Source organism: Myotis myotis, unplaced genomic scaffold (genome assembly GCF_014108235.1).
Source record: "Myotis myotis isolate mMyoMyo1 unplaced genomic scaffold, mMyoMyo1.p scaffold_m19_p_15, whole genome shotgun sequence".
NCBI lineage: Eukaryota > Metazoa > Chordata > Mammalia > Chiroptera > Vespertilionidae > Myotis > Myotis myotis.
Window position 1 is genome coordinate 17,466,393 of NW_023416319.1, and position 14,691 is coordinate 17,481,083.

Consider the following 14,691-nt stretch of genomic DNA (forward strand, 5'->3'; position numbering starts at 1 on the left):
CTAGCATGCCTTAAATGATTATAGCTCCGGGCCAGCCCCAAGAAGCTGCAGAGAGGGAGGGTAGGTCAGCACCACGGGGAACTAACTGCCAAAGGGAAAAGGTATTGGCATGTGCAGGGAGGCAGACAGACATCAGAGTTAGAGACCGTAGCTCTGATTACATGTGACACTCACCCTCATCCGCCTGCATTTGGGACTCCTAGAGAGACACAGAGAGGAAGGACTGAGCTGCAGGAACATATCTAGGGCCAAGCTTCACTTTGCCTGAGGCACTTGTCAGGCCACACTACCCTAAGATTCTTCTTTTTTTTGTTTTTAATGTCACCGGAGGACACACTTAGAGAGAGTAAGGGAAAAGGAGAGAGAGAGAAGGAGGGAGGGAGAGGAGAGAGAGAGAGAGAAACATTGATTGCTTGCCTTCTGTAGTGCCCTGACTGGGGATGGAACCCACAGCCCAGGTATGTGTCCTGACTGGGAATTAAACCAACAACCTTTCAGTGCACAGGAAGACACTCCATTTACTGAGTTACTCTGGCGGGGCCTATCCCCAAGGTTCGGAAATGCCTTCCTAGGAGGATACGCTCCCCGTCCTCCAGGCTGATTATCACTAAAGCTGTCAGCCATTGTTTTGGTTGTGAATATGTCACAATTTTTTTTGTTTGCTGAGGAGTAAAACAGATTGAGAGCCATTGTGTTAGTGACCTTATATAGGACCAACAAATGAGGGGGGTTTAGGGCACTTGTGGATTCCACATCCATTTATTCAGCAAATATGTATAGAGTACCTACTGTGGATCAGCCACTATTATAGGTGCTGTGGGCATAAAAGTAAAGAGTTCTTGTTTAATGGGTATAGAGTTTCAGGTGTGCACGATGAAAGTTATGGAGATCTGTTTCTCAACAATGTGAATACACTTAATACCACTGAGCTGTGCACTTAACCATTGGTTGAGATGGTGAATTTTATGTTGGGCGGTATGTGTTTTTTATCACAATGAGGAAAAAAGTGAAGAAACGGTGGCTGCCCTCGGGGGTTTTCATTTAAACTGGAGAGAATTATCTGTATAGGACCAATAATAATACACGCAATAAACACCAATCAGGGCGATTCCCAGCTCACAATGATTGCCCTGCTTTGGGAACAGCCCCAACCACAGAGGTGTATCTGAAGTAATGATGTCCCATGTCCTTGTGACTTGACCCTGGCCTCTGGCCACCTCCGAGGGGCAGGCAACTAATCTAAGCTTTACCAATTTTTGAACCTTGAATGGAGAGATCAGGGACTGGAGTTGGTGAAAGCTGTACCTTAGTGGTAGTGCCCATAAACTCCAGTTACTGAGGCCCCCAGAACTGCCCAGTTTTCTGCCCTTCCAAAGGCCACATTGGTTAACTCCATCTTTGGTTCTTAGAGTTATGGACAAATCCTTCCAATACAGCCTCCTATTTACTGAAGCTAGCCACAATTATTGTCTGCTGTTTTCTACAAAATAACTTCAATTAAAACCAAACCAGAAGTACTCCTTCTGGGAAATAAAAGTTGTCAATTTCCACAAAGCAAGTTTAACAGAGTGTGGAGAGAAAGAATAAAGCTATTTTCATTTTTTGCCACCACCCCCATAAAGAAATAAATAAGATTGAGAACTTGCTGGTGTTAGAGGAGGGGAGGTCTTCAGTCACCTGGCTGGGGAGCTCAGTTGGTCATCATCCTGATATGCCAAGATTGCATGTTCGATCCCTGGTCAGGGCACATAATCAATCAATGATGACATAAATCAATGTTTCTCTCTCTCTCTTTTTTATACATTTCATTGATTTTTTACAGAGAGGAAGGGAGAGAGATAGAGAACTAGAAACATCAATGAGAGGGAAACATTGATCAGCTGCCTCCTGCACACCCCCCACTGGGGATGTGCCCAAAACCAAGGTACATGCCCTTGACCGGAACCAAACCTGGGACCTTCAGTCCGCAGGTCGACGCTCTATCCACTGAGCCAAACCGGCCATGGCTGTTTCTCTCTTTCTTTTTTACACACTCTCTCTCAAATCAATAAAAAAAAAAATTCCAACTTTAAAAGAAATAAAAATAAAATCTTTTTCCAGTAATCATTAAAAAAATAATAACATATGTGGTATTGGTTACTTAATAGATTAACATAGCAAACTCTTGCTCCATAAGCAAACATTTCACTCTGAAGCTTGTTGTTTGGGTTATTTTCCTACCGGATGTATGAAGTAGAGGGGAGGAAGGGGTTGTGTGTGTAGCCCAAGTTATGCAGGGTTCCTCCCACAACTCTCCTTGTCCTTAATTCAGTTGCAAAACCTCCCTTGTCTGAGAAGACTGAAAAAAGGAAGCTGAAAGAGGCTGTGGCCAGAGCTGAGGGTGCCATTATCCCTCTGGCAGCCCGTGCTGGGGCTGCCTGCGAGTAAAAAGACATTATGCACATAGGAAGAGAGAAGGAAGCTCCCTTTTGGGAAATGATCCAACTAGATAAAGATCCCGCCACTATTTCTAGCAAAAGGTTGCCCCCGCGTGAGGACCCGAGGTCACTGCAACGTGTGGGGAGATTGACATAGAGGGGAGAGGGAGAGGCGCCCTGAAGGACTAGTGGGTACAGGCTGTGTACCTGCAGACGGGAAGGGAATCCGTTCACCCAGCAGGTCGTTTCTACCCAGCGCCGGGCACGGAGGCCCTCTCTTAACAGAGTTCAGTGAACGTTTCCTGAGCATGGGACGCCAGGGCGAAGAGAAGGAGGCGGGATGGACGACGCAAAAGACGGGGCCAATAGTCCCGGAGGCCGCGGAACAAGTCGGGGCTTGGGACCCAGGAGAGGCCTCGCGAGGTTCCTTGAAAACCTCGAAGATTACGGGAGGGAAATCAAGGGGCGGGCGCTGAGGCGCTTCTGGCAAGAAGAAAGGGGACTTCCGGATTGTCGGTGCAGGACCGAGGTCACCTGGGAAGTTGACCTGAGACGTAGGTTCCAGGCTCAGGTAGAGAAGATGAATTGTATTTGAGGCCTGCGACGCTGAAGCCGTTGCCCGGGAAACGGGAAGAAGGTGGAGTCAAGTCTAACTTTGACTGACGGGCGCCACAGCAGGGGCGGGACTCTGCTCCTGATTGGCTATGTACTAGAGGTGTGGCTTTTACCGATGACTGACAGGCTCCAGGGGCGGGGCTGGCTTGAGATTGACAAGCTTGACTGGGAGGAAATGGGGCCTTGGCTTTAACCCGTTGGGCACCGAATCCCGCGGGTCTAGGCTAGTCTGACCCACATGAGCCCATAGGGCCCGAGCTGAAGCTGGCCCTAACCAGTAGGGACTAATCTTGGGGATTAAACTCCCCCTAAAATGCCGGTCTCATTAGTCCCAGTGACGGGGAAGATAGCAGGATACATGCCCATCCCCGCCTCCCCCCGCCCCCCCCCCCCCCCACACACACACTTCCTATGGCCAGGCTAAACCAGGGCTCCGGAACCACTCCAGTTTTCCCCGTAGACTTTGGGTTGGGAGAGAGAGAGGTTGGTGGACTTTTGTTGTTGTTGTTAATCCTCACCTGAGGATTTTTTTCCATTGATTTTTAGACAGTGGAAGGGAAGGGGGAGAGACACAGAGAGAGAGAGAAACATCAATGTGAGAGAGACATGGATTGGTTGCCTCTTGCACTTGCCCAGACCTGGGGCAGGGTTCGAGCCCGCAACCAAAGTATGAGCTCTTGACTGGAATCGAACCTGGGACCCTTCATTTGGCTCAATGGTTGGAGCAGGCCGACGCTCTAACCATTGAGCAAAACCAGCTAGGGCTGGACTTTCTTTTTTCTTTTTTTTTTCTTTCTTTTTTTTTTTTTGGACTTTCTTTTTTTTTTAAATATATTTTATTGACTTTCCACAGAGAGGAAGGGAGAGAGACAGAGAGCTAGAAACATCGATGAGAGAGAAACATCGATCAGCTGCCTCCTGCACATCTCCCACTGGGGATATGCCCGCAACCCAGGCACATGCCCTTGACCGGAATCGAACCCGGGACCCCTCAGTCCGCAGGCCGACGCTCCATCCACCAAGCCAAACCGGTCTCGGCTGGACTTTCTTAATAATGGGCAGGGTGGGGGCTCTGAAGCAGATGAGGCCAGGCCAGGGAAAGAAGGCAGGGGAGGGAGGCCAAGGACACAGATGTGGGCTCCCATAGAAGGTTCCTGGAGTCTGAGCAAGAGGAAGAGGGGAGGCCCAAGGACGGGGAGATTGCTTTCCGGTGAGAAAAGTGCCTCCTCTGCCCAAATGCTGACTCCCATGGAAAGCCTAAGTAAGCGGAACGGTTTGGAAAATGTACCTGGCTTGGATTTGCCCCTAGGGAGCATGTGAAGTCAGCCTAAAGCTAATTTTTTGCTTTGAGAAGCTGGTGTGGAATTAGGAACGATGCAGGAAAGCATTCCTTCCTAACTGGTCCACTGGTGCCCTGGTCAGTCTTCTCTCTGAGAGGGTTTGGTGTTAACTGCACCAAATAATTCTATCAGAAATGTTCTTAATGATTTTGTTTTACAGATTCCTGCACCTCACTCCCCAAGTGGGTTTATATTACGCAGACTTTCCAATAAAAGTACAAGGCCTCTTTTTTAGGTGATTACCAAAAGCCAACATTGAAACTGCAGAGATTTCAAGAACTGACCCAGGGCTCCAGTAGGCTTGGTGGGAGGTGCTGACAAAACAGGATGGAATGGAAACTGGTTTTCTATTTAATCAGGAATAGGAATCTTGCCCCGGCCAGTGTTCTCCAGTGGTTAGAGCGCCAGCCCGCACACTGAAGTGTCTCGAGTTCGACCCCAGTCAAGGGCACGTACCTGGTTTGCGGGCTCACTCCCTGCCCCAGTCAGGGCACCGGTGGGAGGCAACCAGTCAATATGTCTCTCATATAGATGTTTCTCTCTCCCTCCCTTCTACTCTCTCTGAAAAGCAATGGAAAAAATATCCTCAGATGAGGATTAACAACAAAAAAATTAAAGAATGGGAATCTTTGCTTATGCTACTTCGGGTATAAAACCCTCAAATTTGGAAACCCCTCAGTGGCTTTTCAGTAAAAAGGTCCATGTACACTTGTGGGCCTATCAGTTTTGCTGGCCTGGAATGTCAAAGGGAGGAGGAAAATGACGTCAGGTTTGGCTAGCAGCTGGCAGGTAACGAAGAAGCATAGCACTGTGGGTGCAGTCACACAGCTCGGCTTGCATTCTGCCTCCACCACCTCCTAGTTGTGTAGCTGTAGGCAACTTTCTTAACTTTGCTAAGAATGGGCACAGTATGTCTGGCCTCACAGGAGTGGGAGTGAAGATGGAAAGGGATAATGGACTTTGACTTCATTAAGCCTGTCACCACACAGGACTCAATGAACAGTAAGTAGCTGGTGTCACTCCCACTGCCCATGACAAGTAAACTTCCCAAGAGGAGTGAGAGAGCCCAGGCCAAGATAACAAGTTCACTTCAGGCTGCTATGGGACCATTCGGCCCTAAAGATGTCTCCCCATCACCTAGTTTGAGAGCTTTGGGCTGAAAAAAGGGAGATGAGAGGTATTTCGTAAAGAGAATAGGGAATGGATTTTAATATAGACTCATTCATGTTTATTCTTTTGACTCTACCAAAGCCAAGGCTTAGGGTAAAAGAGGCAACTATAAACTGTTTAATAGTAGCTCTCACCAGCTGCACATTGGCATGAACTTTTAGCCTCAGATATCCCAGGAAAAAAAGGGAGGGGGGTTACAGAAGCAGGGAGGGAGGGAGGGCCCCGGGGTAGGTGGAAGGGGTGTTAAGTGGCTAATGGTCCCTGTCAGATTTGTTTCCCTGTTGTATCCATGGGGCAAGGAGGGGTCTGGAGGGTGTGTCAGTGCACTATTTCTCTCTGATGATGCTGGGCAGTGCTTAGCTCTCTAGTCTTCCTCTAAACAGGGGCCTCCCTGGAGACCAGATGCTACCGCCCCATACCAAACGCCTGAAGGAACCCAGGTGTATCAGCACCCCTAGCAACGAAGAAAACGAAGCCAGGACTCCATCTGCTGAGGGAATAGGAGGGCATCTACTGCCTACTCTAGTATTCCCTCTCCTTCAGTACTCAGGTGCTGATGGAAGACTGATTTTCTAATCTCAGCGCGCCCTCTGCTGGGAGCTGAGGGTCCCTACAGAAGGGGCGGGAAGAGACCAAGACCTGGACTCTGTGGGGAGAGAAGGAAAGGCTCTTCCTAGGTCCTCAGGGCCTAGAATCAAGTGAAGATCAAGAAGCAGAGCCTGGCCAGCGCGCTCATTGGTTGGGCATCGACCTATGAACCAGGAGGTCACAGTTCTATTCCCGGGTTGCGGGCTCCATCCCCAGTGTGGGGCGTGCAGGAGGCAGCCAATCAATGATTCTCTCTCATTGACATTTCCATCTCTCTCTCTCCCTCCCCCTTCCTCTCTGAAATTAATAAAAATATATATTTTTAAAAAGAGGTAACAAATTTTCAATTTATTGCATAACAATGACATCATAGCTTTTGTTATTGGTGGCAGCTGGTTGGGGGAGCAGGAAAATGCTCTTAGGGGATCCTGCTGGGGCCTTTACCCTCCCACTTCAGCCAGAGGTCATGGGAGTGGGAGTCAAGGTCCATCGCTGTACTCTTAGTTTACTAGCACCTAGCACATACTCCACCCCCAAGCCTACCTCACCCTTGGACCAGCCATTGATGCTTGATGCTTGGGCCCCTCCTCCTCTTGGGGGTTAGGGGTGGGAGCAGGGCCAAGCCTCGAGAAAGAAAAGGAGCTTAAGGTGGGGAGTCCTACTGAATGTCTCACAAGGGTCAAAGGAACACAAAATTCCCTGTCTTAAGATCGTACACTTGTGGCCTCAGTTGCCCTTGAGAGTGTACTAGTTACACCCATTCAGATACCTGTGGGGTTTAAGCACTTCCCACAGCTGTGTCTCCCTGTAGGAAGGTGAAATGGGAGGTCTGGAATGCTTCTCTGCCTTGGTGACTTTTTGGTTGAGGGTTTGGGAGAGGGTTGCTGTTGCAGGTTTAGATTTGAGGTGATAATGTAGAGTGGACCAAGAACTCCCAGCATTATGCCCGAAGATGCCCACATTGCAGCGGAGGGGGGATTGGAAGCTGGCAAGAACAGTGCAGGATACTGGCATTCCTTTGTTCTGGTAGAGCAGCAGAGAGGAAATGATCTATTCCAGGATGTGGGGAGAGTATAAGCCCCCTGCCTCCCTGAGCCTGACAGGCCTTCCTCTGCCAGCCCCGTTGCTGAGTCAGCTTTGGGAGCCAGGAAGCAGAAATCTGGAGGATTCAACCCAGTTTGGTTTGCTAGTGTCCCTCAGTCTGTCCTGAGATCCTGGGGCTTCTCTTATGTCCAGAAGGAGTGAGGTGCTGTGAGAAATGGCTTGGCCAGTGGAACTGTCCAAGTCCCATAGCCTGGCTGGCTGGTAGGTGGCAGGAGGCCAAGAGGAGAAGCCAGGTCAGGACATCCCGGGACAGCATGTCTGCTTCTAGCTTCTAGGACAGTGTGTACACACACACATATCACATATGCATATACGAAGACACACTAGTGCAGCAGAAAGGGATTATGTGACCCTGCTCTTTGGAATCAGAGAGGAGAGAAAAAGACTTATTAGGTACCTTTCCCAGCCTAGTGGATTGCTGGTCTCAATGGCTGCTCCCCACCAAGCCCCTTGCTCAATATCAGGCAGAAGAGAAAGTGGCAGGATGACAGGGCTCCAGAAATGCAGCAGCCCAAGGAGATGAGGGAGGGCCAGGGCTGACTCTCCTTCAGAGCCCCTTGTTGTAGTAGACGACTTCGATGCTGGGGTTTTGCTGACGGATCTGAGCTCTCAGCTCTGGCTCCAGCCTGCTCACATGTATGGAGCTGCAACGGAACAGCACAGCCAGGCTGAGTGTCCCCTCAACCCCACCCCCCTCAGGCTAAGGGATCACCATCCCTCCTCTTTCCAAGCTGAAGAATCTCCATCAGAGGGCAGAAGGCCCAGATCACTGCCATTTCCCCTCCCCCAGAATAAGCTGAGTGCCTGCCAGGCCTCTTCCTGGAACACGATGAAGGACCCTAAGGTCAGCTGGTTCCAGAGATATGGAGACCATACAGAGCCCCCAGCCAAGCCCAGGGTGGGGGGGGGAGCACTTACCTCCTCTGGGGGAACAGGGCGCAGCACAGGGGGGTGGCAAATACCAGGCTGGGGAGAAGAGTGTTGGAAAGGTTTGTGAAGCTTTGACCTCAGGGTGTTCCCTCCCTGCACCCCACCCCGTTTCGGGACCCTGCCCCTAGGGGTGGTGACTGATTAAAGCCAACACTGACATTAGGTTCTGGCTGAGGAAAGAACCCTGAGTTCCACAGCCAGAGAGCGAGAATCAGAAATTCGATGGGCATGAAACTCCTGGATGCTACCAACATGTATATTCTCATGGTTTCCTCTCAGAGAGGAAGACTGGAACCCCTTCAACTGAACTCCTGACCTTCAAGGACAGGGATCAACCCCTCACACACACAGGATGCCCTATGGATGTCCAACACCCCTACCTTCTTACTGTATGAATGAATGATGTATATATAAACATCTTAAAAGCAATAAATACCCACCCACATCCACCATGGAAAGGGCACTCCCACACCCCTAGCTAACTCCCTGAGCACTTACCAGAAGCCCACCAGCCCCACCTGCAGGGGCGCCCCCAGCCAGGGGCGGCGCTGTGGGAGAGAGACAATGGAATGACATGAGTCCCCTGCCCGCGCTGCCCCCACCCATTTCACTCACCATGGCTCTACCCCTTCAGCCCTGCCTTTCAGCCACTGATACATGGTCTTTTTCTTTCTCCCAAACGCAACAGGGTTGGGACCTTTAGATCACCACCTTCCACTCCAGCCAGGCCTGTTTGCTGACACCCCTCCTAGTGTCCCCTCACCCACTCTGGCCTCAGAATTAGATCCCATGGTACTCCCAGCCCCTCTTTCTCTTCCCTCACTTCCTCCAGGAGATGCCATCTTTAGGTAGCCTCCTCTGACCCTCCACTCATTTCCTCCCATCTCAGTGGCACGAATTTGTCCCTTTTCAAACATCTCCTCTGCACACTCTTCTCCATTTGCTCCAGCCACATGGACCCCATCCTGTTACGCAAATGTGCATAGTTGGTGTTCAGTAAATATTTGTGAAAGAATGATCCACTGGATGAGCTGGAGCGTGTATTCCTGTGCCTTGCTTCCCTGTCCTGTTTGTGCGTGTGCATGTCCCACTGTTGTCATTATGCGACAGCGTGAGTGTGATAGCAAGTGTGACTATGATAGCCCATCCTTGGTGTGTCAGGCTCTGAGTGACACCAGTTTCCTCCCGGATAGAAACCATTTCCCTCCTTCCCTTATCTTCTCCTCCTGTTCACTCAATGTTCCTTCACTCCAGCCAATCCAATCTGTTCTTGCTGAATGAATGAGGGTGGAGGAGGCAGCACAAGAGTGGGGCAAACAGGTGGCAAGTCTTAGACTCAGGTCAGGCTGGAGAGGGGGTTAGGGATTGGTCACTTCTGCTCCCAGTCACCACTACTTCCAGGACAGGAGAGGTGAGAGTGACCTACCTTCAGGAAGTCTTTCTTCTCCAAAGTGTTCATGATCACAGGGGGAATGGCTGAGGGGAGAGCAGGGCAGGGAGGGAAAGAGTAAGTAAAGCGGCAGAAAGGACCCTAAGAAAGGGGGATCCCCCTTCACAGTTCTTCCCACTACCACCAGGAATCCTCAAAACCCGGGAAGAACTACACCCCCTTTCTCCCAGGGCCTCCCGTGCCCCACCCAGCCACCTCTGCCTCACCCATGGCAGGAATCGCCATGCCGATTCTCGATATCACCACCTGGAATATTCCCTGTTTGGCCGCAGTCGCTGACTGGCCAAGCTTCTGGCCTGCCTCATCAGTCACAGGGATGCCCACCTGCAGCTCCCTGAGAAGAGAAGGGGTGAGGGTCAGATCACAGGCCCCAAGTCCCTCCCACAATGTCCTCATGGGCAGCTATTCCCAGGGCCCCCTCAGACATCCTAGATTGAAAGGCTGGTTCTCTCCTCCCAGATCCTGGGGTCAGACTGAGACTAGGCCCAGCAGCTCATGCTCAGGGAGAGGACAGTCCCCACTCAGGCTGGCGTGCACCACTAGATGGTGTGCCCGTGCCCACGCTGGGCGTGCACAGGCCAGGCGTCGGCGCCACTCACCTCTGCCTCATCAGAGGGATGTTGATGCAATTTGCAGCTGCCACAGCTGCAAAGGGCACAAATCTGCCAATCAGGGGGGGCAGGTGCTGGGGGAGGAAAGATGCCAGTTAGTGGCCCCAAGGGCCATGGGGTGGTAAGGAACTCTGGGAAGAGATACATGAAGCCTGTCAGGTGGTGTAGAAGGGTGACGGGGAAGGAGGTGGATAAAGCATGATTGGGGACCAGTGGAATGGGGGGTCATTTACCTTGGTGAGGGATTTGAGTCCCAGGGCCGTGGCCACAGCCCCGGTGGTGGCACTCACGTAAGCTGTTCCCAGCTGCCTGTGGGTGGAAAAGCCAGGACATAAGAGGGGAGGCGAACAGTCCAGCATGTGGTTTTTCCTTCAGGGACATGCCAAATCCTCAAACCATGAGGCGTGGGAAGGTGGCCTCGTTGCAGAGAAATGCCTCTTGTGCTCCAGTGTCGCCCCAACCCCTCCCCTTGAAGAAGAGTGCCCCCCCCCAAAGCATACACAGGAGGACCTCATGTCCTCAGGCCAGGAAAGTGGGAAGGAGGGCAGGCGGAGAGGAGGCCACGGAGATGCTGGCTGCACAGGCCCTTGGTGAACAGGATCAAACAGGGAACAGCAACGGTGGGCGGGGAGAAGAGTCCCCAGGTACGGACGAGTTCTCACCCCACAGTGATGGGAGCGTCGCCACTGCGGTTGGAGTAGTTAACGATGGCATTGAAGGACTGATTCACCCACTGCCAGAACACCACGGTTGGGGTCTTCCTGAGGGAACAAAGACACTTACTTCTCGCCCCTCTATTGGGTCCCTCCTCCTTGGACCCTGATCATGAAACCCCAAAGGTTATTCCTAAACCTTCAGGAGGGAGCCAGTTGATGAGCCTAAATCCTGCTCTGGTGACCCCTCCCCACTTATACAAACACACCTACTGTCTCTGGGGTGGGAGGGCCCCGGGGCTGAGTTCTGAGGAGTGGAAGGGATTCTAACACAAGCTGTCACCCACCTCCTATTTTCTGCCCACACAGGCCCAGAGAGGAAGCACCTAGTCATGAAGCTACGCTCTAGCTGGGACAGAGTGCTCAGCGGGGAACCCACAGCACAGGACCTACCTATAGAAGGTGAGCATGCAGCCGGTGATGGTCATGTTCATGGGCACCTGGGCTGACATGCGGCCAATCAGGATCACCTTCTCCCCCGTGTCAGGATGGAAGGCAGAGTCGTACACATACTTGGCCCTCCACAGCTGGTCTTCGGTCAGCCCTGGAATCACCACGCCGGCCCTGCAAAGGTTATCAGGGGACATACAGACCACTCTAGGGGGCAGACATGCCCTCCCCAGCCTGCCTGGCTCAGGGGGAGACTTTGGTCCCCAACCTCGGAATAAAGGAGCTCCTGTGTGCAGAAGAGAATCTACTCTTCCTGAAATGGGGAGCTCCTATTCCTTTTTCCCTCCTAGCCACACAAAGAGGGCTGCCCTGTGTTTCTGCCCAAATACTGGTGGTTTCCAATGGGTCAAAAATGGCTAGGGGGATTGCAAGGGCTTTTCCTCCTGGAGACAAAGGGGATCCCTCCTACCTCCTTGGGACTCAACTTTGAGCCCCTCTGTTCTTGCAGAGGGTGGCCCAGCAGTGGGATGGGTCCCTGTAGAGGTTTATGAGACATAAATATCAAGGCCACTTCCTCAACCCAAACACCCTAAAATCTTTTGGGTTAAAGCTCTGTGCCACAGTTGTCCATGATTCCAGCAGATAGGGACAGGGAGTGAGGGCTGGGACAGGTGCAAAGGGTTCTGTATTAGCGGCAGGGAATGAGACCTGGGGTGTAGGATCAGATGGGGAAGGGGGTCACCTGTAGTTCTGCACGATGTTCCGGGAAGCTTCCAGCTGCGCCCCAGACAGCAGCAGATTTCGGGGGTCGGTAACAGTGAAGAAGTGCCGGGCTCTGCCCAGGAAAGTGCTTTGATCCCAGCGAGGTTCCTGGATGTTGATATCTAAGGGCAACTCACCCATTTTCTGCAGGGCAGAGAGCAGGGTCAGAGGACTCCAAGGAGAAGGTCCCAGGGCTCCACCTGGGGGAGCCTTTGGTGGCCCTGCCCTGGTCTCTGGGCCTATCGCCTACCCCTTCTGGAGCTCAAGGTGACTCCAGATCTGTAAGCAACAGTGGGGGGAGGAGCTGTTTTCTAGGCAATGTCCTGGCTCAGGGACCTACCACCACTGGAGGAGGCTGAGGGTGGAGGGAGGTGGGTGGGGACAGAACCAGGAAAACAGATTTTGTGCTCTGGCCTAGTGCAGATTTTCATGAGTGAGAATTTACATGTGTGTGGTTGATGCACGAGCAACAACTAATCCCATGCAGCTACTCTTGTGCTCTGTTTGCGCAAAAGTGCATATTTTATGCATCCCACATTTAAGTTCATGTCAGCTTCAGGCCCCAGCTGCCCTGAGACCTGGATACAAACTCCCAAGGCTACTTGGGAAGATAGCACAAGCCAGCCCACACCCCAGACCCAGATTGGACGAGAGTGGGAGCTCATTGGCCATCCTAGGGCTTATCTATCCTAGATCTCAAACAGGAACTCTGATGCCAGCTGGGTGTGTGTGTGTGTGTGTGTGTGTGTGTGTGTGTAACCCACATTGAATGGCCCAAGGCTCTCCTTCTTCCCCAGCTGGGCAGGGCTGGCACAGAAAGCCACCCCCTCTCTCCCAGAGCCACCTGCCTCCAGAAAGAGGTGAGATTCTGTAAGTGCCCCCTCCACCCAGCACTGAGAGGAAAGCCTGAACCAGCCATCTGGCTGCATTTGGGCAAAATCTTGCGGAATGACTAATCCTCATTAACCACACTTCCTCCCTCACAGGCAGACACACCCTCCCCTCTCACACACTCACACTCACATACCCACACACAAAGACACCATCATACTCGCCCTACGCTGACACACAAACAGGGTGGACACACCCTGCATGCACTGGCCCACAAAGACCGTTAATTGCACGACCTCCCCTTCCCTGACACCCCCCCCCCCGCCACACACACACACACACACACACACACACACACACACACACACCTACAGCCCATATCCATCAGTTGCAGACACTTGAATGTGTGGCCACACAGAGCCCCACCCTGACATTTTCCTCCCAATTAACCTCTCCTCGTGCCCCAGGGGCTTTCCTGCAGACTCATAACCTGAATCCGGAAAGCACAGGCCTTCATCTCCTGCTCCCAGCCTCCAACCCTCTACTCGCCAGACCCCAAAACCCTGCCCGAACACTCACAGTTTCCTGGGCTCCTGGCCTCTGCAGCTCTCCGCGCTTCACCCCCGCCTTCCCACCCATCACGTGTAACGTCACGCGTGACGCTAACCATCAGGAGGGGCGGGGGCTACCCCCAGCGCGTCCGCCCTGCGTGCCCAGGGATTGGCAGAACCTGAGAGCAGTGGGTGTCATTTGGGGCGACGCCCCCAGACTGGGCCACCGGGATCCGGCCCCACGCTACCTCCCAGAGCCAATCCGGGCTCCGGGATCGGTTCTGGCCCCGTCCGCCGCCAGAAAGAGGAGGGGAGGAGCCGTGGGCGCTTGCAATCCCCTGGCTGGCCTCGGGGGGCTCCTGGCCTCGGCCGCAAGGGGTCTAGGCGTCCAGGGCGAACCCTTGCCGGGCGCAGCGGGCGGTGTGGAGGGGCCGTCCTCTGATGGTGCGCCCGGAGGGGCTCGGGTTACCTCCCGGTCTGTTTACTGGTTGGCAGCCTTGGCAGTGGCTTCAGCCTCCTCGGCCTCCTGGGCTGCTCCTTCCTCGCAGCACCTCGGCATCCGCACCCCTCACAGTCCTGTTCCGTTCGTGCCCGTGCCCCTTCTTGGCACCCAGTCCATCCCCATCCCCATCCCCATCCTTGTTCTCCGCTGTGACACCCAGCCTCACTAGGTCCCCGGTTTCCTTATGCCCCCAATCCCTATCCCTTGGCCTTCGCCACAGACCTTAGCCCTGGGTGGGAAGGGACAGAGTCTCAAGGTTCTGATCCGCATCAAGCAAGCGGATCAGAAAGGTTCTTCCTCCCCCTAGAGTCCTGGAACCAGCTGCCGCTCCCTGCGACCTTGCCATAGTGGGTGGCCAGGGAGACACTTCTGGCATAGAAGGAGGATGCGTGTGAAGAAAGCAGCTCTCAGCCACACACACACACACACACACACACACACACACACACACACCTCACCCAGTCACAGTACAGAGCCCCACCCTCAGGCTCCAGTCCACTCCTGCCCACCGCGGCTCACGCCCCGCTCTGCCCAGGTGACGTTCCCTCCCTGAGGCCGCGGGGCTGACCGCAGAGGGCTGGCAATTCCTTGAGCCCTGGTAGCGGGCACGGCCTGGAGAGGTCAAGGTCCTGGGCTCCCCTGTGCTGAACCGTTAGTGGAGCCGACCCACGCCCTGAGTTCGCGGTCGAGGTGGGCATCCGAACTCCAACCCGAGTG

The 14,691-nt window shown here is 53.1% G+C and overlaps 1 protein-coding gene across 2 annotated transcripts; it reads right to left on the reverse strand.

Moving 5' to 3' along the window:
• Nucleotides 1-6,447: 6,447 nt before the first annotated feature.
• Nucleotides 6,448-14,678, reverse strand: SFXN3 (sideroflexin 3). Of its 2 annotated transcripts, none has more exons than XM_036336286.1 (11): nt 14,543-14,678; nt 12,071-12,234; nt 11,332-11,502; nt 10,888-10,986; nt 10,459-10,534; nt 10,214-10,299; nt 9,821-9,948; nt 9,591-9,640; nt 8,663-8,712; nt 8,153-8,200; nt 6,448-7,878 (listed from the first exon to the last, which is right to left on the reverse strand). In XM_036336286.1, the coding sequence occupies exons 2-11, from the start codon at nt 12,229-12,231 to the stop codon at nt 7,782-7,784; spliced, it is 966 nt and encodes a 321-aa protein (XP_036192179.1). In that variant the 5' UTR covers nt 12,232-12,234; nt 14,543-14,678; the 3' UTR covers nt 6,448-7,781. The 2 variants fall into 2 exon arrangements, with proteins under 2 accessions (XP_036192179.1, XP_036192178.1); XM_036336285.1 differs by lacking the exon at nt 14,543-14,678 and adding an exon at nt 13,501-13,915.
• Nucleotides 14,679-14,691: the final 13 nt, after the last annotated feature.

Coding starts and splice junctions, on each gene's coding strand:
- SFXN3 (XM_036336285.1), bottom strand. CDS start 13,560: ATGGGTGGGAAGGCGGGGGTGAAGCGCGGAGAGCTGCAGAGGCCAGGA. Junction 11,503..12,070: donor AACATCGTGCAGAACTACAG/GTGACCCCCTTC, acceptor TAACCTTTGCAG/GGCCGGCGTGGTGATTCCAG. Junction 9,949..10,213: donor ATCCCTCTGATGAGGCAGAG/GTGAGTGGCGCC, acceptor TTCTCTTCTCAG/GGAGCTGCAGGTGGGCATCC.